The sequence below is a fragment of the Micrasema longulum genome, unplaced genomic scaffold, assembly GCF_059751315.1.
Source record: "Micrasema longulum isolate JH-2025_06_02 unplaced genomic scaffold, ASM5975131v1 h1tg000040l, whole genome shotgun sequence".
NCBI lineage: Eukaryota > Metazoa > Arthropoda > Insecta > Trichoptera > Brachycentridae > Micrasema > Micrasema longulum.
Window position 1 is genome coordinate 108,901 of NW_028277247.1, and position 27,425 is coordinate 136,325.

At 33.7% G+C, this 27,425-nt stretch overlaps 4 protein-coding genes across 5 annotated transcripts; 2 read left to right on the top strand and 2 right to left on the bottom strand.

Moving 5' to 3' along the window:
- The first annotated feature begins 1,623 nt into the window (after positions 1-1,623).
- On the top strand, positions 1,624-7,345 carry LOC148285328 (uncharacterized). Its single transcript, XM_088226564.1, has 2 exons — positions 1,624-1,867; positions 6,310-7,345. The coding sequence occupies exons 1-2, from the start codon at positions 1,856-1,858 to the stop codon at positions 6,577-6,579; spliced, it is 282 nt and encodes a 93-aa protein (XP_088082690.1). The 5' UTR covers positions 1,624-1,855; the 3' UTR covers positions 6,580-7,345.
- Positions 7,346-8,642: 1,297 nt separating this feature from the next.
- On the bottom strand, positions 8,643-26,208 carry LOC148285329 (uncharacterized). 2 transcript variants are annotated; one of them, XM_088226542.1, is made up of 3 exons: positions 26,086-26,208; positions 9,014-9,453; positions 8,643-8,800 (listed from the first exon to the last, which is right to left on the bottom strand). In XM_088226542.1, the coding sequence occupies exons 1-3, from the start codon at positions 26,134-26,136 to the stop codon at positions 8,785-8,787; spliced, it is 507 nt and encodes a 168-aa protein (XP_088082668.1). In that variant the 5' UTR covers positions 26,137-26,208; the 3' UTR covers positions 8,643-8,784. The 2 variants fall into 2 exon arrangements, with proteins under 2 accessions (XP_088082668.1, XP_088082676.1); XM_088226550.1 differs by lacking the exon at positions 26,086-26,208 and adding an exon at positions 9,969-12,256.
- LOC148285330 (uncharacterized) lies at positions 12,746-13,823 on the top strand. The gene is made up of 2 exons (XM_088226507.1): positions 12,746-12,929; positions 13,040-13,823. The coding sequence occupies exons 1-2, from the start codon at positions 12,918-12,920 to the stop codon at positions 13,712-13,714; spliced, it is 687 nt and encodes a 228-aa protein (XP_088082633.1). The 5' UTR covers positions 12,746-12,917; the 3' UTR covers positions 13,715-13,823.
- Positions 19,278-20,216, bottom strand: LOC148285331 (uncharacterized). The gene has a single exon (XM_088226519.1). The coding sequence runs from the start codon at positions 20,052-20,054 to the stop codon at positions 19,458-19,460; it is 597 nt and encodes a 198-aa protein (XP_088082645.1). The 5' UTR covers positions 20,055-20,216; the 3' UTR covers positions 19,278-19,457.
- Positions 26,209-27,425: the final 1,217 nt, after the last annotated feature.

A 27,425-nucleotide genomic window follows, 5' to 3' on the forward strand; every position in this document is an offset into this window, starting at 1 on the left:
CCATTACATAGATATTAGGTAGGTACCTTTTTTAAGTGCCAATTAATTAAGATATTTTTATCAACCGGGGTTAAACAGGAACTTTTAACACAAAAAATATACACGATAAAATTGAGAATTAGTAAAATAATTTATAAGTTATTCTCTTTCTGTTGGGATATTTATATAAATCTTTTTTATAATCGCAGCTGAGAAACGCCCGAAACATTCAATAATACAATTAATTTTATTTATCTCTTAAGTATTTAATTGATAAAAAATATACATACATGATTTGGTTAAAATGTATTCTTGACTGAAATCCAGTGTCGAGTTTTACATTTTATGAGTTTTTTAGACAAATAACTTTAAATTAAAAAATATATAAAATATGGAAATCAGAAAAAAAAAAAAATTTTCCTCTGTCTTTAAACATCAAAAAATGTTTCTAAAGCCCTAGTTATCTTTTTTATTATTCGATTTTTTTCGTCTTTCTTTTTCTCCGTGTCTCCTCATCGACTCCTTACCTGGTACTTCTTCCAGCGGATTCCTTATTTCAACAAGTTTTAAGTATTACTAATTCTTTTTCTCCTGCATCCATGTTCTTACCACTGTTGGATGTCGTCCTCATCCAAACGTTTCAACTCCTTTCTGTCCCCCGCTTTTTTATCCATCTACTACCGCGGTTACTTGGTCGGCCATGTTTGAAAATGTCTTCGATGACCACAGATAACTGTGGTCATCGAAGACATTTTTATTTTACTTTATACAAATAATTTAACTACACTCATAAACGAGTTACTAATCGTTCGATTATTTTCATCTGAAATTAGAACAAAAAAAAGGTTTAAATAATAACCCTGGCGCATTCCTGGCTACGCCTCTGCTACGAGACGGACATAATATCTCCGTTCGATTTCCATTTTCATCATTTTTACCTTAGAGTACCCATCGAATCAAAAAGATTCGTCCAGGGTTCTGGTAATCTGTCACACACATGAATGCACCCTTCATTCATCCATACATGGAAGGGTCCGATGCTTGCAGGGTATTCGCTGGCATAGCGCGGGTTTAAACTGTGTAACTCGGTCATAAGCTTAGACTATACCCTGTCTGCGTAATTTAAGTGTGAATCGGGTTGTGGTCCTGTGGCTAGTGTCTCGGACTCACGGACCAAAGGTCTGTGGTTCGAATCCCACTTTACCCCAACTTGATTCCCATTTTCTAATAGTGAGTTATTTACAACTCGTTGAAAATGGCCCTCAAAATTAAATATTTGGGTAAATCATAAGAACGCAAATATTTCTTTTTATTAAAAAAAAAAAAAAAAAGCACTACAATTAATTATTTATTTATTTATTAACGGACATTGTCCATGTATACATTTTATAAGGTTTAAATATTACAATAAAAGAATAGTTTAAAACATTTAAAGAAAAAAGAAAGAAGCATTGACAAACATAAGAGACATCGAGACAAGATCTGGACTATTTATTTAGTGCTCGTTTAAATCGTTGAATTATATGAATCATACACGTGTAAAACATGGGAGTCGAGGTCCAGTAAAAAAAGAACCATACACAGTAAAATAGGTACTGTAACTAAGTTATATAAGAATACCGTCCACAAGAATACTCCTTGTATGGGATGTGATATAGACCGATCGACTCGACGTATTTCTATGGACGACAGAATAATGCATCCCGCAAGTGCATCGCTCTCTTCCCTAGACCTTCGATGCAGTTAGACCGGATTATCATCGCCGCCCAGAAGGTTGCACTATAAAAGCGGGGATTTGAACCCCAACCGCAATAGTTGCAAGGGAAACATTGTAGTGACTTAGATTCCAAGTATATCGAACGCAACCAAGACGAAAATGATGAAATTTGTGAGTATTAAAGGAACTGTGTACTTGATTACTTCGAATCTAAAAAATCATATTTTTATTAATATATTACAACAGAGATACAGATCATTTTCAAAAAGGGAATAGGCATTTACAGGAGGTTATGACCTGTCGTTGACTGGTTTATGTATCCAGTTTACACACTGTGTAAACACCATTCTGCCTGAACTTCCATATTCCTTCAATTCTTCCATCTTTTGAACTTCGTGAAATCAAAGAGTACATTTTAAAAACAGGGATGGATCATTCCATTGCGACTGGTAGAACATTTGATTCCAGAATTTGACTAATTTTGATCTGTAACTATGTCATTGGAATTCATCCAATAGTGAAATATTATTTGAAACAAGTCAATGAACTATTTAATTATACTGCATTCAAAAATAAGCCAAACAGCCAATATGTTCTGTGTTATTACTATTTGAATAAATGTAAGTGTTTGGGCACTGAAAAATCTCACTTTTTTTTGTACATTTAAATACGAATTTATGCTAAACTTCTCAATATAAATGACTTTTGTGTTGTAAGGCATGTGATATTGAACACTTATGTTTTTATAAAGTAAAAGTCTAGTAAAATTTGAAGTAAACATATGACAAATAATAGTTTCCATAGACAAAAGTTTTTATTTAGAAATTCTTTTAAAAATAGATTTATTAAAAAAATACGTTTCGCTCTGTTGTTATTAAATTTATTAAATTAAAGAGGATAAATTGAAATTCAAAATTAACGTCGTTTTCCTAGTTAACATAGAATGCTCGAAATACACAAGAATTGAAAATATACAAAACAAATTTATAAAACATTTAAATTGGAAAAAAAAGTCTCGATAATATAGATGCAGCAAAACACTATGGGATCAGTTCTCTTAAAGATCGAAAACATAGTTTAAAAGCAGGTTTATTTATATAAAATCTTAAATTACGAAATTGATTCGGCTGAACTATTAAAACTTATAAGATTTAAAATACCCAGATGTAATCGTAGATTAAGCCATCTTTTTCACCGAATCGCATCGAATCGAATCTGGGAAAAAAAAACATTCATAGAGTATGCTTTCTTTAATTATTAATCATGTTTATGTACGCGAATGTATGTGTATTTTTGTATGCATATGTATTTATGGATACATACATATATATATATATATAGATGGATGTGTGCATGTATGTGTATATTTATTTTCATTTTTTTTTGCATTGTTTTATATTTACTTACTCTTTCTTCTCCCTTTACCCCCTCCTTTCCTATTTTCCCATCCTTCTTCCTTTCACTCCTAACGAACTGTACGTTTTTTTTATTTTTTAAAAATATTTTTGTTTCTTTGTGAAACCCGTAATTGGTTTAATTATTTGTTGTTATTCTGTATGTACTGTTTATTAATATGACTGTGTTAGTTTCAAAATAAAAAAACGATAAAAATAATGTTTGAAAATAAACACAAGTTTGCTAATAGAAGCCCTAAATAGTGAAGTTGAATTAAAAATTTTATTTAGAGGATTTAATTAAAAAGTTGTAACAAAAACATAATTTTTGCTTGAAAAAAAGAATGCTTAATATAAAAATACTTTGAACGGCATATACGTATATTATTAATTCGGCACAATTTAGATGACTTCGTTCGGCAGTAAACTTTTGGTGATGCATTTTATAGTTCAACTTTAGATTTTTGATATGTTATTAGTTTTAAAACAGGCAAATGTCCCCGTTGGAATTCGAAGCCTTTTGAATAATTTTATCACGCTGTCAATTTGATATTTATAATTCAATTCCATCCAATCAAAAACCAGTAGGTGTCTTTTTTCAAAACAAGATACATAGATCAGTTTTTGAACTACTATATTATATTAATCTTCTCATAAACATTACACTCTACCATAAAAATATTTTCAGGGTGTTTATATTTTTAATCGTGATCATTTAAATAAATTTTCATAATATTTATTGCTTTAGCGTTTGATCCTTTGTAATTTGTCTCTTGTTTTAAATTTTATTGAACAATAAATTGACTAGAAACGTGTCAGATAGTTTTTTATATATATTATACTTGAGTCGCCCATTTCCATCTTGGTTGTTTTGAGATATTCACAAAAAATGTGTATCAACCTCTGTATCAATTTTTTATTTTAATTTTTTATTTATAAATCACTAAACAATATATTATTTTTTACAATGTATAATGCAGAAGTTACTACAACTCACTTAGAGACTTAAATAATATTTACACAAAAAAGGCATTTTAAGAACAACAAAGAAACAAAGCCATTTGGCATCTTTATAACTGAATATAACACAGCAATATATAAGCCAAAAATCTTTTCTTACACAAACAAAACATTTGAAAACACTAATTGGTTAATCTAGAACTAAGGAAGATAAGGTCATTAACATCACATGCTACGCAGACGATGCAGCCATAGTGGCAGTGGAAATTCCCGATGATTAAACAAATCAATCTCAGTTAGTAAAACGAAAAGTTGAAATGCTACCAAATATTTAGGTTTTAAAATCTCGAGCCACAGTCTCCTAAACTTCAAAGTGAGGAAACAAACGAGTAAAGCCTTGGCAGCATCTGGATGCCTAAGAAATGATACACACATGCGGATTGGAAGCAAAATTCGGATATACAAAACGTGTGTAAGACCAATCATGGTGTACACGATAAAGACGAGGACAGACACAGTAAGAACAAAAAAAAAGAAAAACTACATAACTGCTTAGAACGTCTGAGATGAAAGTAATAATGTATAATTAAATTCATTTTAATTTTCAATAAAATTGATTTCAATATTGCGTTTACGAAAAACACAATATTTATAAATTATTGAGGTCATTTAAAAATGTCTTTAATAAATACTCGTATGTCATAAACATGGTGATTCTTATGATGTTCTTTTTGGGTTATTGTGCTGTGTATTAATACTCCTTGCCGACGTTTCGAACAGCGTTACCGCGTACATCGGCGTAGATGATGGACGCTGTAACCCAAAGAAAACATCACAACAAACAAAATATGTAACTTCAAAATGAACAAGATGATATTATTTGGAAATGGGGAACAGACGGACAAGATAAGTTTAAGAATAAATTGGACGAATTTAAAAACTGGTTTTGGAAATTTTTATTGAAGAATTATATGCTCTCTTTAATAAACGGCATTATATAACGTATTCAATTCATTTTTGGTAAAAACTGGACGAGATAAATATTGGAAATGGGCGACTCAATTAAAGATTTCGTAATATGGATTTTGTCCATGTTTCATAAATATGCGTAAGGGCTTATCATAATGTATTTATACATAAATATCTGTATTATTTATATAATAAAAGAAATATGATCTTCGTCTTTGACTATCTTCTGGGCTTCATTTATAAATCTGGTATAAAGTTACGCCTAAGCACAGTGGTAGAATAAAAATTGGAGTACCATGCCACTTTGTCTGAATGTAACTTTATAACAGGTTTATAAGTAAGGTTCTCTGTATAGTGTGCTCTAAATAAACAATAATGCTCAAATGCTAATTCTGAATTATTATACCACCATCATCATCATTCTTCTATTCCCATCCAGTGGTGCATTGAGCACTGTATTCATATATCTACCAACTGTCGCGTATCATGATTATCTGTTACATGGAGTTTCAGTGATCAGTCTTAGGCTTCAGGTGCCAATCTAGGAATCTGGTAGGGTAAATGTGAAATACTGGTTTTAAAGGCAATAATTCATTGTTCCTGTACTTGTGCCTGAAGCGTGAGACTGATCAGCTTACTCTGACTCAAATACTCTGCAACTGGAGTGCCAATGTAGTTCCCTATTCACCACTGGATGCGGATAGGGAATGTTTTGTCTCACTTGTATCTTTGTAAGTACTACTGGTACTCTGTTATTGTTCTTCCATAAACAAAAAGAACATTAAATAAAACAAATGAACCATCACGCTCTTTCCCCGTAGGGAAAGGTAGAGAGAATAGAACGCTATATCACTCTGTACTTGCGTACATACCTCACTTTCTCTACGTTTATACATCTTCTCATGCACGTGCGCCGATTATTCCGACTTTACTTCATTTATTAGATTTTTGATTTCTGCAACCATCAACATTCGCATCAAAAATATTTTTAGCCGTTTTTTCTCCGTCCATTCGCTCTACATGTGGACATGTCAAAACAAACGCAGAACTACTTTATCGATTTGGCAATAATGCTTATCTCTCACCTATACATAATATACGTGCCACGACATTTGAGCACCTATTGTACACAGTTTTACCGCGCATTTGCTTGACAGATCGTATTCCGACAACATTTAGCCTACTTTTATTCTTGTTCCAACATAAACATACAAAAAAGCTGTTTAACATTCTGTAACCGAATAAATATACAAATGCATTGTTGTAAAGGGTTATGTGAATGTTTTCCAGGTGGTGTTGTCAACTCTGCTTTGCCTGGTGACGTCAGCCCCCGCCCCCGCCCCCAGCGGCATAGTGGCCCCTCTGGCCTACGCCAGCCCCTCCGTGGCGGTCGTGCACGCCGCCCCCGCCCTCGTGCACGCGCCGTTCGTAGCGCACGTGCCTTCCGCCTACGCCAGCCACTACACGGCGATCATCCACGCCAAGTCCGCTCATGACGCTCCGATCGCCTTGGCACACCCGGGGGTAGTCTTGGCCCCGTACGCATTTCGCGCGTGGTAACCGCCATGAGCCCCAAACACCCAAAGAAAAATAACACGCTCAGGCAGACTGTTCAAAAAATGCGCCGAGAGTGAGAATTTAATTCGTAACATTAACCCTTGTATGGTTGTCTCATAAGTCTATATGAGAATATACTTGATGCATGTAACTTTTTTATTTTTTATTATGAAGCTGTATTTTGCAATAACAGGCCTAAATTAAATGATTATTTTTACTATTTTTTTGGAAAATACTAAACATTATTAATCGGTATATTACACATGTTTTCAATTTCTGTTTTTAAAAACATGTGATCTTTTGCTTTACCCTTTAATCCCTGAACATAGATTTACTTACTAGAGTTTTTGAACTTTTATATTTATTTAATTATATATTAATTATTAAATATAAAAATAATATTTTTAATATTTTGGTTTGAAAATAAGTAGTTATTTTACATAACCCAACGGGTGACAGCTCTATACAAAACTAAAGATTCCCAGGAGTCATTTTTAAAACTAATTACTTTAAAATGGCTAGAATTACTCAAATATGGATCGATCAAAATGCATTCTCATGATATACGAGATTTAGGAGTTATTTTACACCAGAACAAATTTGTACAGTCGAACAGCAGGGGGAACAGGGGGGAACAAAGAATTAATGTAACACGACGTTACAACTCCGTCTTTAGATGGTTGTTTCAGAACCGTCTTTTCAGAGTGGAGCAGTATCTACTGCCAATCCTACTTTAAATTTTTTATGAAATAAAAGTTTTTTTATGAAATACCTTTATCATTATTTCCCGATCCGCACCAAATAATGAGTAAGACGTTACATTAACACTTTGATTGCATCGAATCTTGATCATTTTGTCACATGGAAGCTAAGGTGATCAGTCCTATGCTTCAGCTGCCAGTCCAGGAACAATGAAATATTGCAGTGTTGAGCCGCCCATAAAATCCTACCACCACAAATTGAATCCAGAACCTTGAAAATGGTACAAGAAGGCTATCGTCAACCACTACTTGATTTCACTTTTTCGGATTTTTATCTGAGAATTGAGTTGAAAACCCTGCGAAAATATTTGGATTTTTTTTGCCCTGACTAAGAAAAAAATAATGCAAACAAGGAAAGTCCATATTGATATACTTTAAAAATATATAAATTTTATCTCCGTCCATTTTCACAGTTATGGTCCATCTTTTAACCAGGGCATGTATGTCATTGTGGTAAAAAGCATGGTCTTGCTTTCTAAACCATTGACGCATGAACTTTTTTACGGCCTCCTCTTCTTCAAAGTGAACCCTACGATGAGCTTCTTTTAGCAACCCAAACAGATGAAAATCTGATGGCACCAGATCGGGCCTATATGGAGAATGAGGGAAGTTAACCGTCCAATTTACACAATTTCTTCAGTGATGTGACGACTGGTGTGTGGTCTTGCATTTTCACACAAAATAATACATCCGCCATGGCTTTTGTTAGGTGAACTTGCTTAAATCGTTCATGAAGCTTTTCTTATAAGACAGAATGTATTGTGCATATTTGCTCCAAAAAATCAACCATAAATCACTGCAGTCAACGGCCTGCCGCTCCGTTTTTCATTAGCAAACGGTGTTTGTCCTTCAGCTTCTTTACAGCAACAAACTCATTGTCTAACAGTGCTGATATCCACTGTTGTATCACCGTTCACATTTTTAAGCATTGCATGAATAAAAATGGTCGTTTATATTTCTGCATTCAAAAATTCAATCACAGAACCTTGTTTAATACAAACATCGATGTTTTCCATTTTAAAAGTTATTGCAGTACTGCCACCTGTATACGCAGAAAGTTTCTATTGCAGTATATTGTAGAAGAAGGTTTGAGGACTAACGCCTAGTTCATTTTTTTCTTTTAGGCTAACTTTATTTAAGTAAAAAAAAGGAGGCATTAGTTATTTGCTGGGCCTCATACTGGTTATAAGATCAAATTACGAGAGCAAACATACTTGGCATAGTTTTCTTGTCTTTAGTTTAGACAAAAACATATATTTGTTTGGTGACACATATGAATTCTGCGTATTTAATGAAAAGAAGAAAGTTGTGAAATTGTTTTATTGTAATTTTGCTATTCAAATTTATTAGACTTCCATTTTCGTTACAAAAAATATATAATAAAATAGTAATATGGATTAGATTTTTGTTAGGGCCTGCAGATAGTTATTATCCTCAAAAATGGAAATCAATAGTCATAAAACCTGCAAAAACAATAATTTACACTAAAGTAAATAAATACATAAAAATAAATTAGTTGTTAGTTAAATTAAAATAATGTTAATAAAATATAATTAAGTTTGATGAGAAAAGTTTTTGAGACATACTCAAATTGTATATTTTTTGGGTTAGTGAGGAACTCAAAGTTGGATTGTAAATTTTGATCATTACGACACATATTTATTAATACTGGTTACCATTCGGACATTGTAATGTCGATGGGAGCTGCAATGACATCATCGTACTCCACGATGGCATCTTCGGACTTGTCCGTGAAGATCACGGGTGGTCCCAAGGATGCAACTACATTGGACAGAACCGGGGCGGAGTATTGCAAGAGATCCGCTCTATCAACATTGGCAGCGTGAGGAATCGGCATAACGGGAACATGGTGTCTCATCAATGGTATTATCTTGGCCATTTCAGAAGAATCCTCATTAGAGTCATGGGAAAATATTGGCTCTACGACTTCTGAAGGCGGATCGGGTGCTCCTCCAAAGTATGAAACTTCGAAAGCAGTCGGATCATCAATAGCCAAAGATGAATCGAAGTCTTCGATTATGGAGCTGTAGAACGGAGGAGATTCTAGAATGCTCGCTACGGATATTGTCATTGTAGCTCTTGTTGACACCAGGTACTGTAAATAAAATAAAAAATAACGGTATTTAAATTAACTAGTCTCGAATTTATTTTAATCTCAAAAACTTGTGAAACCTGGTAAAAACCAGATTGTTTGTTAATTCACACCTACATACAGTAGGTAAACCTGTCATTGTCATTTTCCTACCCACCCCTAATGGTACATAGGGCACTGCATTTGTTCTATAAATGTAGCGTATCCTGATCACCTGTTACATGAAGGTAAGGTAATTTATCTTACGCTTCAGGTGCCAGTCTAGTATAATGAAACATTTCAGTGTAGAACCACCTTAAATATTAATGTTTCACGTCTGCCAGGAATCAAACCCGGGACCTCAAGCATGGTGGTCGAATACGCTAATTTCCTTCTTCAGAACGTTTACCTGTGTAGCCATTGAATCAGTTTAACTATTTATTTTAATAATCAACTGATTTTTTTATATGTAAAATAAATAAAATCTTCATTGACTTCTTAAATATGTATAATTGATATAAAAAAAGCGCATATCTAACCAGTATAAACACAAACGCCTGCACAGTATGCATTACAGTTTTTATAGAACAACGCTGAAATTTTCACCAACGCCGCGCCGTACGACAAACTGTTTTTTCTACGTCTTTCCAAGAACTTAAATACTAAATAAAATTTTCACGCCTGTTTTATTACAGTTAATTTTAAACACAAGCAAATGAAATAATGATGACAATCCGTTTAACTTATTTGACAACCATCTTATTCTCGTTATTTTTTAATGTTTTTTCATTAAATGATTTATTAGCCCATTTCAGATCATTAAAATAACATAAATTTAATGGATTTCGATTGCATTAAAATATATTTTTTATTTTAACATTTTTTTATTTTTTTTGCTCCACAACAGGCCAGGAGGCCTAATTACAGTGGTGAATTACATCACAGAGCACCCAGGCTTGAGAAAAATCACATTTTTAATTTTTGTGTTCTCACCGGGAATCGAACCCGGAACCTTCCGTGCGCGAGTCAAGCGTCTTGACCACTACACCACGGAGGCCGCCTGCCATTAAATATATTATTATATATTTAATGGCAGGCAAACGTACTAACCAGTACCCAGTACAACATAGGGTAGGCTTATTCGTATTAGTATTAGTATTACGTCCACTCGGTTTTCTTTTGCGGGATTTTTACCTGAGATTAACTTAATCTATATCGATAAAGGCAATGTTTGTATATGTGTCCTCGATAGACTGAATAACTACTGAACGAAATGTAGATCTTTGCTACGGGCATATTTACGGCTTTTAAAATCTTCGGCCTCGTGGTGTAATGGTCAGCGCGTAAACCTGCCATGCAAGAGGTCTCGGGTTCGATTCCCGACATGGTTGATATGAAATATTTATTTAAATGGGTGTTTTTACACTAAAATATTTTATAGTGACTGGTACCTGAACTAGTACCTGAAGCGTAAGACTGATCATCTTACCTTCATGTAACAAATATGATCAAGATACGATGCGATTGGTGTACCAATGCAGTGCCCTATGCATCATTAGGTGCGGAAAGGGAATGATGATGAAAATCTTCAATTTATTGAGTAGGAAAAAAGTAAGGAGTGGTCATATTTTTTTCATCGTTCACCAGGGCTACGTTTGCCTTTACAAAGATTGCATTTACAAAAAAATTGGAGACAATTTTTGTTTTGTGTATAAAAAATAAATGTTTTTGAATGTTTACAAGTAACATAAGTTTTTTTATGGATCCCAATCAGATTATTTCCATAAATTCCTAATCATTTCTACCCATTTATTTATGTTTCCTGGATTTTTGGTAACACTAAAATAATATTAACTGACTTTCAATACATTTTTGAAAATCGCATTCCTAAATAAAGTACACCCTTGTTTGTCAAAAGAGCAGTTTGACTTTTGCAAAAAGAATTAAATATTTGAAAATAATTTTTTTTATGTTCTGTAATTCGATCATCCACAAGTACCTACGAAAATTTACAACATCTTTTTTACTTTTATTCGAACGGTTTTTACAAAATATTGTTTAGTAAAGTTTTGTAAGTATACTTAATATTGTTTAATCTTAAGAGGAAACGCGGTCCGACTCTTCTTCACACAAATGTATTCTCGTATTTTCTCTCTGGATTATGGCACTAGTGTTTTTTTTTTGTCGACGAATTGAAATAAAAAATTCAGCAAACTATACAGGGTGTTCATTAAACCCTGTCACATCCGAAACCACGATGATCAGTATGAGCAAGAATACATCTTGGCACATAAAAATATTTTTTTTGGAACGAAAAAATAAAAAATAAAAAAAATATCAAAAAGCAAATTGTTGCTTACTTCTGCAGGGAAGAAACGAGGGGGGAGAGGGATTCTGATACACTGACAACCGAGCTCCCCCACTTCTCCCTTGCAGAAGTAAGCAACCATTTGTTTTCTTAAATATTTTATTTAAAAAAAAATTCTACGTTTTATATATTTTTTTAAGTATGCCAATATGTCTTCTTGTCCATACTGATCATCGTGGTTTCGGATGTGACAGGGTTTAAAGAACACCCTGTATACATATTACATCAACAGTGTTTTCTTTTCATGTTATTTCCTTTATTCACATACAAAAAACACTTTTGTTTTAAGATCGTATTTGAATATATTTCTCATAATTCAAAAATTTACAAGACAATGTATTGTAAGGACACAATTTTCACACTGCCAATAACCTCCATGTAATACACGTGAGCAAATGCTAAAAAGTTCCTGATTAGCCCACATTAATATATCCCTCCTGATCCCAATAGTTTAGATAAATTTTAAGATATTTAATTGCAGAAAAATCCACTTTTTGAAATATAAACCTAGTTCATTATAAGCAAGGTAAATAATAAAGCAACTCCCATATAAAAATATCAACTTAAAATAAATAAGCTTTAGTTAAAACAATTACACAGTTTAATATTTATGAACAAAAATTGTTATTTGAAAGTGATGATAACGTGTGGTAATTACGCGTGTAAACAAAATTAATTTACCCTGGTAAATTTTAATACTTTTAGTATTGCAAAGACGTCATTTCTCCAAGGACAAAATACGGTTTAGGAGCCCGAACACAATTATGCATATTACTCTAGTTAAAAAGATATCTAAATTCATAAATACGTACTACTTTGACAAAATGTGAATGATTTTTTTGCAACCGATTTCATTAATCATACATATCGCTTCCGCAAAACGTACGAAGCCCGTTAGTAGCGGATTCAGTGTATGTAATTCAATAATGGCACGGCGTCATGTATGTATTATTGTTTGTATAAGTTTGACCAGCGCCAGCACCAGTGGGCAGAACCTGCTTCTCTGGTTCCTTTAGTCGTGCGGAGTATTTAAGGCGCCCGGGTGCGGGAACATCCATCAGTATTCTTAGAGACACATTGTAGTGACTTACTCAGTCAGACAATAACAATACAGACCAAAATGTTCCGTCTGGTTAGTACATACATCATCTATATTCATAAGCGTGGTCATGGCAAATCACTTGTACGCAAACGAGCGTGCAAATACATTGAATGTTACTAATTTGTTTTTTTTTTTTTTAGGTGGTATTGTCTGCCTTGGTGGCTGTCTCGTTGGCTGCTCCCAGTGGCCTGGTGGCTCCCCTGGCTTACTCCGCTGTGGTTGGATCTGTTCCTACTTCCATCTCCAGCCACTCCAGCAGTGTGGTGCATGATGCCCGTGCCGTGGTTCCTGCTTACGTCCAGGCACCCGTTTTTGAAGTGAAATCTGCTCCCGCTGTTGTAGCCTCCGTGCCTACCTCTGTTTCTAGCTACTCTAACGCTATTGTGCACGACGCTAAAGCCGTCTTCGCCGCCCCCGCTGCTGAAACTTTGGAGATTATCGAAACCGCCCCAGCTGTGGAAGTCAGGGCTGCTCCAGTAGCCAGCGTCGTTTCTGTTCCTAAGACCATCTCCAGCCAATCCAGCACTGTTGTCCATGACGCGAGGCCAGTGGTTGCCGCTGCCCCCGTGCAATACGTGGCTCCCGCTGTATCCGCCCCCGTCATCCAGTACGCCGCCCCCGTTGCCGCTCCTATCACCGCTACGTACGCTGCCGCCCCCTACGTTGCCTCCCCATACGTAGCTGCCCCCTATGCTGCCGCCCCTTATGTGGCTGCTCCCTACGCTGCCGCCCCATTAGGCCTCTCTGGCTACTCCACCCACGGAGTGTTTAACCACGCCGGTCTGGTTGCAGCCCCTGTTGCCAATGTCTGGTAATTAAAGCAATAAACACCCCCTTTTATATAATATTTTTTAATATTTAAAGAACGAAAAAGAAAACTAAAAAAAAATGAACAATAAAAGACAGAAACGACAAGCAAATAAACTTTTGTTTTATTTTTATAAGCAGACCAATTCGAAACGTTTTCAATGTAGATTTTTTTTCTCAACTAGACGTTATTTCAGAAAACTGTGTATTTTAGAAACTTCTTATTTTATTGATGTTTTATATTCATAAATATCACTGTACTTGTGATTTTTAACTAGGTCAACGTAAAAGTAATCTTTCTTACCTGGGCCTCGATTACAATGGAAAGTTCACAAAATTATCTTCAAGTAACAATAAGGTAAAATACAATTTTCTGTATGAAATATAGAATATTAATTAGAAAAAAATAATAAACGTGTTTTATTACAGGTAAGTAACGAAAATATTTAAATTCTATTGAAAATAATATTGCACTGAATGTTCTATTTTACTTCAAAGACAATTGAAGATAACCCTGTTAACTTTCAATTGTAATTGGAGCTCTAGGTCCGAATGCTAATTGAAAGTTATCTTCAATTGTCTTTAAAGTGCAATAGAATTTTCTGTATCTAAAATGGGTTGATTTTTCTATTATTTCTAATACAGTTTACCGACTAAGATACTCATTTTCTCAAAGAAAACTTTATTTCACCTTTTTTTTTTAAGCCAATCAACAGGCTTATGAAAGCTCTAACAGATTGGCATTATTGACTATATATTATATAATAACACTCAATATAAATAATATTAAAGTTTATTTAAATTTACAAACGTATAATCATGGCATAATCTAGGCGGACATCGCAAGTGTATGCGTGCGAGTCAGGAGTGACAACTTGCTTCTCGAATGCTTGCCTTTGCTGTTGGAACATATCGACAGTACCGTTTAATGAGATTTTGTTCATTGTTCTGAGGATCCTTGGCAGAGGGGAAAAGAATCCGATGTTGATTAATAATAATTTCCCACAGCAAAGACAGCATTGGTACGCAAGTTATGGTGAGGTACATTAAGGTTAACCTGAGCAAGAATATCATGGGCATCTATACAGTTAGATATTAATTTGTGCAATAATATCAAACCAGCCAAAATCCTTCTGAATTCCAAACTGAAGATATGAAAGTACTCTAGACGATCATAATAGTTAATAATGAAAGTATTTGATCCAATTCTAAATATTAACGTTTTTGAAATTTACGTTGCACTGATTCAATCCGCGTTAGATAAATATATTATAATTAGGAGACCATATTATAGAATTAAATTCAAGCAGGCTACGAACAAATGATTTGTACAATGTCATTGCAATTTTCGAGCTTTTGAATGGCTTAGGTGTTCGCAAAATAAATCCACAGATTTTGGACGCTTTCTTGGAAATGTGATCAACGTGATGGTTGAATTTAAGTTGGTTATCAAAAAGTATCCCAAGATCTCGAATCGTCTCGACGTTAATTTTTTTTTTTTGCAATTGCGTTGTTGATTGAATAATTGAAAACTATTTTATTTATTTTTCTTGTGAATTTAATAGACATGCATTTATTTAAATAAAAAAATAAGTCGTTTTCATGATACCAAGATGATAAAGAATTAAGATCATTTTGTAGTTTATGACAGTCATCAATTGATTTTATAATTTTAAATATTTTAAGGTCATCCGCAAATAAATGGAAAATTTAGTTTTAATTATATATTGGAATAAGAGTTTAATATGATATTGGAAGATAACTATGTCAACTTTACATTGTCATTCATTAAATGGCCCTGGTTGTATTTCATTTCAGGGTATTTTTAAAAATCTAAAAAATATTATATACCCCGAATGAAATAAAAACAAAAATCAATAAAATAGCGTGTTTGCGATATGTCTCTTAATCTAATTGAACATTATTTTTAATTTATTGCACATAAATTAAATACAATAAAATTAGCCTGCGTCATTCAGCGAAATGAAAGTATTTTTGTTTTTATTTTATTTAGTTTGCACGTAATGAAACGTAATATTACATTAGCTAGGAATATTCTATTTGATAATAAACTACATCCTACCTACTTCACTACATTTCACCAATAAGGATATCGAAAAGCTTTTATTAATCGACCACAGATGGCAGTAAACATAAGAGCTTCAACATTTTTCCTGTAGAGTTTTCTTAATTGAAATAAATATCGGTCTTAACTTGAATTTAGTTGAATTTTTTTAATCAATTCAAAAACATTTATTTTTTAATTTAGTTTACACAAACGATAAAACACAGTATTTAAAAACAAAAATATTTATGTAAAAAAACGGATTGGATTTAATTTAAGATGTGAAACATGGAGGCACAATGAGTGCTCTTACTACATTTTGGTTTTGGAGCATTTCATAGTAATTTGTGTACGAAAAAAATTACATTAGATTATTGCCTACGTGTTAGTTTTAATACTAAGTTAAATTTCTCACGTCACTATGAAATTATCTCTAATGAGGATATGCAAATGTTAGGTTTTGTTATTCGTAACACTAAGCATTTTCAAAATATTGAAAAAATCGTAATTTTATTTTGTTCTTTTGTAAAAGCACAGCTAGAGTATGCATCTGCAGTTTGGAGTTCCGCTTATTACTGTGACTCATATGATATTGAACGAGTACAAAGAAAGTTTTTAAGATATATTTAATTTAAATTAGGTCTACCTGTGTCAGAAATAAATTATAAATTCTTGATGACGGATTTAAATTTACCATTACTGTCAAGCAGGAGGACTAATATGCTATTTTATGTTGTATTTTTTTTACTAGTTTCATTGTAATAATGTAAAAGGTTTATTGAACCGTAAATAAATAAATAAATGACCTTGTACTATGAAATGGTTATGCGTACTCTTACCTAGTGAAGTAGGAAACAGTACGCGAAAAATGCTGTTTTTTATACTTTTGGTATTATTCAATTTATTATTAACCGCATACTATTTTGTTTCCGAAAATGTTATATTTTCATACGATTATAATAGTAGGTAGGTTTTTAATTCAAAATGTATTTAAATAAAAAGTTTTTTGAGTACGTTCTTTTTTGCTTTACCCTACACTTGTTTCTAAAAGTTCTTATTAGAAGTTCATTTAATTTTTTACTAATTATTTTGCATGATATAAATTGAAAACTTTAAAAAGTATCATTACCTTCAAAAAGTAACATGAAATTTATGCGAATATTTAAGAGACGATTGAGTTTGATGAGAAAACTCAACTCTGTGCCTTTCACCTCAAAAATAAGCAGGCGGTAAGAGAACTGGAAGTCACATAGAAGGGGGAGAGAATCGAGCACTGCCAAACACCTAAATATCTTGGTGTAACTCTGGATAGGACGCTTTCTTATAAGCAGCATTACACCAATACTAAACAGAAAGTCTCCGCCAGGAATAACATATTACGGAAGCTCACCGGTTCATCCTGGGGAGCATCTCCAAATGTACTCCGCACTTCTGCCTTGGGTTTGTGTGTCTCTGCAGCAGAGTACGCTTGTCCCGTTTGGCAGAAGTCAGCACACGCCAAACAAGTGGATATTGCTGTAAATGACATGGCGCGATTGGTGTCCGGCTGCCTTAAGCCCACACCGGTGCACAAACTTTATCCTTTTACAGGTATCGCTCCACCCGACATCAGGAGAAATGTAGCAGCGGACGCAGAGAGACACAAACAGACCCATGACCCTTGATACCCCCTTTACGACCATTGAATGGCTCTTTTGAGACTGGGATCGAGAAGAAGTTTCTTTAAAGTCACAACTGACTCGGAGACCTCTGCAGAAAAACGCAGAGAGGATCTGTAGAGAGAGAAACTCGGCGATAGGCTCTGGATAATGCCATCTGAAAGCACAAAGACCGCCCACAATTTGGACTTTCCTACGTGGAAAGTTCTCAATAGACTAAGGGTAGGGGTGTCTAGGTGCAAATACAACAAACGGAGGTGGGGTTTTCTGGAGGGAGATGACATGAACTGTGATTGTGGAGAGATGCAGGATAATCCCCATCTGCTGCGGTACCCACAAATGCAGTTAAATTGTGATGATAATGATTTCAGGATGGCCACCGACAAGGCGATATCTGTCGCTGCACCCTGGAGTGGCAAGGTCTAAACTCCGGACCCGATAAGTAAGTAAGTAAGTTTGATAAATAAAAAAAATAAAAAATAACCGGATTTTGGACCCGTGGCTTGTGCCGCGGATTCACGGATTAGAGGTCAGGAATTCAGGGGGTCAAGACCCACTCTACCACAACTAGATTTCCATTTTCGAAAAATTTGTGTAAATAATAAGACCACCGTAGCTATTTATTTTTTTAAATGTCAGACAAATTCTACAGATTTCGGAATGCTTTTGCTAACTAACATTTTTGTTTTGTCAAATAATTTCTCCATTCATTATGGGCAGAGTGTTAAATTGCAAATAGCGTAATATTCTAGATGTTTACTTACAAATAATGTTAATGATACTCATATTTCGCTTGTGGCACCCAATGGGTTGAACAAAATCACAGAGGAATTTAAAAAAAAATCATTCTTCTCTTCCTCCTTAAAAAAAAGCCATTTTCTTTAATTTATCTTTCTTTTATTTAGGTAAATTTTTATATTTGTTACAGATGAAATATTTATTTTTTTGAAAAATACTGTTAACTTTTTTTCGATGTTTTTGTTATTTTTTAATATTGCGCTATTTTTTGTTGTTTTTTTTTCACCGTTGTGTTTATTGTTATTGTGTTAAAGGTGTATAGGACCGTAAATAAATAAATGAATAAAAAATAACAATAGACGAGTTTAAAAACCCACTTACTACTTGATACCTTAAATTTGCGGATTCAAGTATTATTATTCTTATACATATTTCTAAAATAGTGACCCAATCGCAATGATTAAATACCGTCCACAGAACAGTCATTCATACTTATCAATGAAATCCCGAAGAAAAACGACGCTTAAGATGTAAAATAAATATTGCTGCTTTGTTTTTATTTTAAAAGATATTTTAAATTTAAAAAAATATATATCTTTCATTCATGTAATTAGTACATTAATGTAGGGATATTAAGTCATTAGTCCGGTAAATGCCTAAACTATCTTCAGAAATCAAAGAGCGTTTTATTAATTTCTATTGGCCTTTATTTCTATTGGCATTTTTTTATTTAGCAGTTAGGTATATAAAAATATTAAATTATAGATTGAAAAACAAAAACTGAACAATAAAACAGATTCATGAAACGAATCTAATTCTAATGAGTTTATTGCATCTACACATTAAAATTATTATAATCACATACGCCTCTGCAATTTGATGCTGTACAGCTTCTTTGGTAATTACATTAATTCTTACTAAGGTGGTTACTTAGTTTAATTAAGTCAGTTAACAAGTTCAAAATGCTATCTATTTAACGCTACTTGAAAAATAATTTTACCTTCTGTATTTTTAGAGATTAAAGGATAATATAAATTGCAATTCGTAATGCGAATCTTATGGAGAAAGTAATTACCTAATTGCACATTTTGGGTTAGTAAATGAAAAATGTTGACGTTTACTGTGTATTTAATTTTATTTAATGTATATTCATACTCGTATATTTACAAAAGAAAATTTCGTTTAAATACATTTTGACATGAACTTAATGCTAAAAAAAATTGTCGTTTGAAGTCCAAAATTGAAGATCATCGGAATGAATCTCTTCACGTCGTTCTCATCTAGGTTTTACTACCAATGGTGGAGAGCAGGGCCATGAGGAGCCAACAAAGCCAAGGGTGACTTGTAATGAAGAGGGGCGTGACTGTATAGAGGAGCGTGGCTGTAGTGAAGAGGGTAGTGGTAAGACAGCAAAGGTGTCGAGTGGTGAATATCAACACGGGACTGGTGAGATACTGCGGATGGAGCCAAAAGCGTAGAATAAGCCAGAGGATACAAAGCAGATCTTTTGTGGAGGTAGTGATGGTGATGAGCTAATGCGTGAGCTTGGAAGTGAACAGCCTTAGCAGCTACGACGTCAGCAGTTTCCAATGGTACTCCATGAGGTGTCAGAATCCTAGCAGGAGTGTGTGGAGCGAGCGCTAGACTGGAGTGAAGAGGTGCAGAGTAGGCGAGAGCTGGCGCTGAGTACGCGAGAGCTGGACTGGAATAAGCCCATGCCGGGGCAGCATATCTCAAAATCGGAGCAGAGTGCACATCTACACGCGACTGGTGGGATATTGCAGAAGGGGCGGCATACACTGCGGGGGCCAGGAGAGCAGAATACGTCAAGGAAGGTTTGGCAGCAACAACAGCCAGCAGAACAGACAACACCACCAACTTGAACATCGTGGTCTGTGTTGATTTAGCTACTTCACGACTTAATTCACAGAACTAACTGATACACGATTGTTCTTGTTCGGCCTATTTATAGTTAATATCTCGGAATGCAAAGGTAGGCATATCAAAGGTCCATGGCGGATACAAGCGTGTATACCGTCGCATTTACATACTTTCAGCGGTTGCCCTTACTCGATTTTATAATAATTACAATGTCGAGATCCATTTATTTGTATATCTACAGTTACAGGTGTAGAAAACTATTGAATGATAACCAATATTTAAAATGAAATAACAAATTAATTTCTAATGTGACTGCTTTCATATATTCATCACCAGTTAGTAGAAGATTTATTTTTTCATTAAGTATCGTAAATTAACAAAAGTCATACTTATATTTAAGACAATACATTATTAATATTGATACATACAAACTCACGAGGGTTTATATGTATAAGATACTTTAGATCGTTTGTCGACAGCATCTGGTACAGAGATCCCAAATGTCGCTTCGGAAAACAGAAAACGCATTTTCATATAAGCTTTAATTGTGATGAGAGATCAATCAAAACTATTTGCTTTTATTCATACGAGCCTCTGTTGACAAATGGTTCGTTACCCGAGATCCGTTGGCGTTGTCTCGAACTTCGTGATTTGATAGATCGCTTGATTGAACCGAATGCCGACCAACAAAACACGAGTTTTTATTGGTATTTTTAGAAACATTTATACTACTTACATCTTTATCTAAATAAAAACAACAATCGTTCAATCCAAATAATGCATTGGTTATCCCAAATGTTTGAAGTTAACCGATTTATTAATCTCTAATATATCATTTAAATCTCTTCCGGTTTCATAATTTTTGGAAACAATATTATTTCCACAAAACTTCAGCCTGTTTTCGGGCGGATGAAGAATACATATGCTTGTGAAATAGAAGCAGAATTTAGGATGAGTATTTTCGACTCAATTGGCTGCTATCAGGAAAAAAAGCTGAAAAGGGAAATCAAGTGTAGAAAAATCCGCCTCGTAGTGTAATGGTTAGCGCGTTAGTCTACCATACTTGAAGTCTTGGATTCGATTAGAGTCGACATGAAATATTTGTTTATAACTCAGAGTAATAATTCTCCAAAGAAGCCCTTGAGCTTTATTGCATAGAACAAAAGCGTTTCAAATTTTAGTTTGGTTTTAGTTTGGTTTTTAGTTTAACAACAAACGTGTAACGGACGGTTTCGGTTGGCGCTTGCAATTCTCAACCTAAGTACCTATGATCCTTTGTATTGCTGTGATATGTAGCTAACTTCGCGGTCAACAATCATAGAAAAGTTTTTCTCAGTTTAAGCGACTTTGTTAAGTTATCACTCCAAGGTTTATAAGTTGGTTTTCACTTAAATATTTCATTGTCCTTGGACTGGCAGCTAAAGTGGAAGATTTATCACCTTCCATTCTACAACAAATGATCGATATACATTACATTTTATTTAACAGTGCGGTGCTCTATGACAAAATTAAATTAGTTATAATTCTCTTTTTAACTCTTAAAAGACTATGGTAAATAATCACTTTGCGCGCGGTGATGTAACATCGTGTTACCACTAGTAAAAGACGGAATATTCTAAAGTTCAGACATTTGAAAAAAAAATAACATGGAAACATTCTGTTTAATAATTCCTTTTTCATAATTTATGCGAAAAGCATATAATTTAGCGCTCTTACAGCAAAATAAAATAAAAATTACAAATACGCCGCTCATGTTACGCGTGCGCATCCCTTATCACTGTCATCAACCGACTGAAGACTAAATCTGTTTTAGACAACACCCGCCGCAGAGCAGCGTCTCTATCTTCCTCTACTTCTATCTTCGTGCTCTCTCTTGTATAAGGTATCTGTATAGATGTGTTGCTGAATTAGCGGACATTCATTCTTCGCGTAGCAAGGATGAATATTTTTTGTACTAACATTTAGCATAGTTCTACAAATTTTACTTTCCAAATCGGGTTTGAAAATGTCCATTTGAAGGTTACAAAAAATACACATTCATTTAAAAAAAAAATAAGAGTGATATATCAAGTCTTGTGTCCTATGTCGACTAGTGTGACATCACAGCCACACAAGAGTTAAAGATGTTAAATTAATTTAATCCCAATCGAATAGTTCCCTACTTGTGCTCATATGGGTTAATGAATATAGCAGAAACATTTTTTTGTTATTTTATTCATAAAAAAACAGTAATTATTTATTTATTCGCAACGTACCACTGTCTTCGTTACCACCCACAACTTCTCTAACTCATATAGTTTTCATGTGGCTCATCTGTGGAATCATCGCTCATCCACTATCAAAGTTATTTCTACAGTACCTCTGTTTAAATCACGCCTTTTTTGCTATCTTTCTTTTCCTTAATTTCTCAATATTCCTCTCTCCTGTCCCCTTTTCTCATTAAATACTAGTACCAATATAAGTAAATTAGTCTACACGTATTGCTAGTTCTATTTTTGCATTTATTTTATTTTATTGTTGTATTATTTTTGGCGTACGTTCTGAAATGGTATAAATAACACCTCTTATTTAATTGGTTAGTTAAAAAAATGTCATTTGGCAATAAGAAGTAAGAAAACGCCAGGTTTAGGACCCCGTATATTTATTTTTTTATGTTTTTATTATTCATTAGATAATAAAGTGTTTATTTATCCTTTATTGTGTTTAATACAAGCGCTGAACTACACATTTTATTGGTCGTTTTGCAATAAGTCCTAGTACCTGGTATTGTACTTTAGTATCTCTGATTTCTTGGAGGCGATTTAGAGCAGCTATTATTCAGAAGTACGTAATATTATCTGGTCATACCTTCGTGGGTCACAAGACAAGCCATTGCAAAACTTAAACTAATATCCGGCAACACAATTACACCCGCGGGCAACTAGAATTTGTGTAATGAACACTATTAAAAATGTCCCACCGACTTTATTGGTTCGAAAACGTTTCAATGACTGATTGGATTAATTTAAATGAACCTTCTAGATAAAAATATATTATACAACAATTTGTACATATCCTCTTTGATATAGGTATATAAGTCATACAAATTTGATATGTGTGGAACACAAATAAATACCTGTCAAATAATTGCAAGCTCTATAATTCATAATAGGAATAATGCAAGTAAAATTAAACCAAAGAAACGAAAAAGTTACCAATATACTTGCTTTTTATAGACCACAGAAAAATAATCAAAAAATAGTGGATCTTATATTCATCAGATGAATGGGAAGAAAGGTCATTTATATCATCAGTTATGCAATCGAAAACCGAGACTACATGATGTTTAAATTAAATATTAATATATATGTTTATATATGTAATAATGATGATGATATATATATATATATATATATATATCATCATCATTATTACATTTCCGCACCTAATGGTGCATAGGGCACTGCATTGGTACACTTATCACAGAGTATCTTGATCATTTTTATTACATGAAGATAAGGTGATCAGTTATATTTTTTTAAAAAGGTGTGTAATGTTTCCATGTTTGTCGGTCTCGTGGTGTAGTGGTCAGTACGTTTATCTAGCATGCAAGAGGTCTCGGGTTCGATTCCCGACATGGTTGAATTGAAATATTTACATTTTAAAAATACAAAGGTGTTTTTACACTAGAATATCTCGCACCTTTAGGATGAAAACGACTTAACTGAAAAAAAGATTAAAATGAGTTTAGATCATAAAATGACTTCAATGAGCATTATCCATCTATCTACATTTAAAAAAAACGCAACATTAGGGTGGCAATAGGACAAAACCGTTACATCGGTTACTTTATTACTCGGAGAATTTAGATTCTTGGTCAGTACGGAAGCGACGCAATTAGTGTTGTGTTTAAACTGCTGTGTAAAGGACGCAACGCAGACAAACATATAGTGACCGAAAGCCGGTTGAGTAAATTTTATTCGGGTACAAATGGCATGATTACTTTATTAAAAAAATATATTAAAATGACCACTTTAGTTTCTAATATTTTTGTTTCGACTTCCCGAAAATTTTAGGGCCTTATTTTAGTTAACGTCCTTTTATTATTTGAATTATTGATAATATTAGTGACTTATTTACGTTAATATCATTTCATGAATAAATTTAAAAAATGCGTTTGGTGACCTGATCTGACCTAATATTTATCGACGTGCTTAATTTATCGACGTGCTTTTGTTTGTTTTTTTTCAATCTAATAATGACTCATGAAATAAATGTCTTGTTAAAACTTATAATAATTTATTTTAATTTTTTTCATGGCTGAAAGCCTTTGGTATAATTTTTATCTCAAAATTTGGTGCTTACTTCGAAAAATAAGAAACAATCGACGAAAGAATACGAAAGTGTCACAATTTACATTCTCCTTTTGCAATATCCCAAAAAGTTGATTTTTTTAGTTGAGCCGTTTTCGTCCTAAAGGTGCGATTTCATAGTCCCTCGACTGGCACCTGAATCGTAAGACTGATTATCTCACTTTTATTTAATGAAAAAAAATCAAGTGACTGCAATTGGTGTATCAATGACAGTGCCCTAAGTACCATTAGGTGTGGAAAGGGAATGACGAATGAATGAATGAATGAACGTTTCCATGTTTTTGTCTAATTTTGGTGTACTAATACTATGCCCTACGCACCGAAATTTCATTATCTGCACCCAGTGGAGCGAAGGACATTTACTACGGATGATATGCACCATTAGTTGTGAATAATAACCTGATGATGCTCCCTTTGGGGAGCATCATCAAGTTATTATACAATATTATTATACAATATTATACAATATTACACTATTTGTAGTGTTCACATTAACTTGCCAATAACAGGTCAGAGGTTCTGTTAATTTTTTGACTTCCATTTTCTCTTCTCAAAGAGGTTTCCCTGTCAAAACATTTGTCGATCGGAAAACCATATTTATCAATAAGTTCGGTTGTACAAGTTTTAACGCGTTTAGACGGGCAATATTCAATAGTGAAGCCCTAACTTGTTCATGGTAAACATTTGTTTACATTTGTTAAGTGAGTTGTTTACTTTGCGAAACTTTCATGTTTTATAATTGCTTTTCCATGGTCAAGACGGTGAACTTGAATCATTAGTTACTACATTATTTCAATAAGATTGAAATTCATTTTCCATGCTTTTTATCCAAACGCCCGCGCCCTTCACATTGAATAAAAGTTTGCAAAATGATAAATATTTCTATTAAATTATATAAATCAATGATACGAGAAGCTAGAATGGACGGAAAAAAAAATAATTGCCATTTTTAACATGGGTCATCATCATCATCATTCCCCTATCAGCTTATTTCGATCATCTGTTACATGAAAATAAGGTGATCAGTCGTACACATCAGGTGCCAGATCAAGAACAATGAAATATTGGAGTTTAAACAACCTTTAAAAAAACAATATTTCTCATTCACCCAGCCAGGAATCCAACCCAAGAACTCAATAATGGTAGGCGAAAGGACCAACCACTAGACAACGAGGTGGGTTTATCTCCACTCGATGTCCCTATTCAGGATTTTTACTTAAGAGCAGCCATCGAGTCTAAAATCCGGGTACTGGTTCTATTTCACAAACAGAATAGTATTCCTTATCCGCCCAGACACATGTGACATATTATTACTTAGGTAAACATAAAAAAATAATATTAAGAGTATTTTTTTTTTAAATTTGTTATTTTATAAATGTTATATTTACTTGAAAACAAATTATGAAATTAGACGTAGAACCAGAGTAAAGGACAGCATGGATTAAAATGGCAATGGGCAGAGCATGTTGCAAGGCAGGATGAGCTCTTAAAATTTTGAAGTGGAGACCTTGAGAGAATAAGAGAGGCGTCGAAAGACCTCAAAAGCGATATGCCAATTCGTTGAAGAGGAAAAGAAATGGCTACAAAAAAAAATAACAGGAAAGGGTAAAAGGGTAAGGGATCAGGCCTGTATCCAGCAGTGGAGAGATAAAGGCTGAAGATGAAGGAAAAGTATATTGACTTACGTTTGCACAACACAAAAATAATAAAATCGAAGAAGTGTAATTTCTCGCCATCCTAAGGGTATTTCACTGATGCAGAGATTTGTAAGGGACCTGACTTAAACGATTCGTCTGCGAATAAACACTGACGACTTATGCATTAATAATTTCGGATTCGATTCAAAACCTGCCAAATTTGATAAATTGAACATCTGCACATTATTATTGATGTTTTTAACAGGTGAAGTGTTTATTCAGCGTCTTAATTTTCTTAATTGCACAACTGTTTCGCTTGTGTTAAACCAGACGCAGGTACCGTGGACAAAATGATACCGATCAACCCTTTTAGTCCGGGTGTTTCATGAATGAGTGAAGCGTTATTCAGATATTTACGAAAATTAATATTTATATACTCGCATAATAAATGACGAGGTTCTCAGCAGGCTCAAAGAAACCAGGCACGTGTCAAACACGATATTGGAAAGGCTCGCAGAATGGATACTGGATAGGTCATATGCTGCGACATGAAAAACTCCAGCACAATATACTGAAATTAATGATTAAGGGATCGATTGGCATAGGGCGTCCTTGCCGAAAGCATCCGGAAGAAATATGCCACAATATAGACTGTGCTTCCCATATAGAGCCAAAGGACCTCTGAAGACAGAGCGGAGTGGAGAAAGAGTTGCAGGGCTTTGCTGGCAACAAATCCTCAAGATTGAAACTAAAGAAGAAAACCACATTAAAAAGCGGCAGGTTTATTTTTTAATCACTTAAGAGTAACTAAGTAATACGTCACAAAGTTCATTTCAATTTTTTTCTGCATATAAAATAAAATTGTTTGTATTTTAGTTTAACAGATAGCTTTTGGCTGGTGCGTTTGTTTCAAAGAAAATTCATGTCATCCTTCTTAATGTTATTTGCTGCAGGTTTTTAATATATTTAAATAAAATTTAACCTTAACATTTATATTTGAAGAACTAACTCGTGGTTATACATTATAATGAAATAAATATAAAACGATTTTGTTTTTAGCCTCGCTTTAAAGCTTGCGTAGCTTTGAGGTTTCAAATCGATTGATCGGTAGAAAAACTAAAAAATAAATAGTTTAAATTAAAGTTGTTTCATATTTATTTTGTTAAAATTAAACTGATTTATGTTTAGATATTAAAAATTCATGTTAAATATTTTCTTAAGTATGAAAGTTTAAATAATTCTCTAAAATGTTAAAAATAATATCTTAAAGCATACAGAAAATAAAATACATGCATTTTTTTTATACCATAACACTCGAGAATTCCCAGTTACAGTAGCGAATTTAGCACAGATCATCCAAGCTTGAGAAAAATCGACCAGTATTTTTT

Bases quoted from the DNA above. Each gene is read 5' to 3' on its own strand.
- LOC148285331 (XM_088226519.1), bottom strand. From the start codon at position 20,054: ATGTTCAAGTTGGTGGTGTTGTCTGTTCTGCTGGCTGTTGTTGCTGCC.
- LOC148285329 (XM_088226542.1), bottom strand. From the start codon at position 26,136: ATGGCGAGAAATTACACTTCTTCGATTTTATTATTTTTGTGTTGTGCA. The intron at 9,454-26,085 runs GTAAGTCAATAT...TTTTATTTACAG, and splicing joins TATTTTTGTGTTGTGCAAAC to TACCTGGTGTCAACAAGAGC.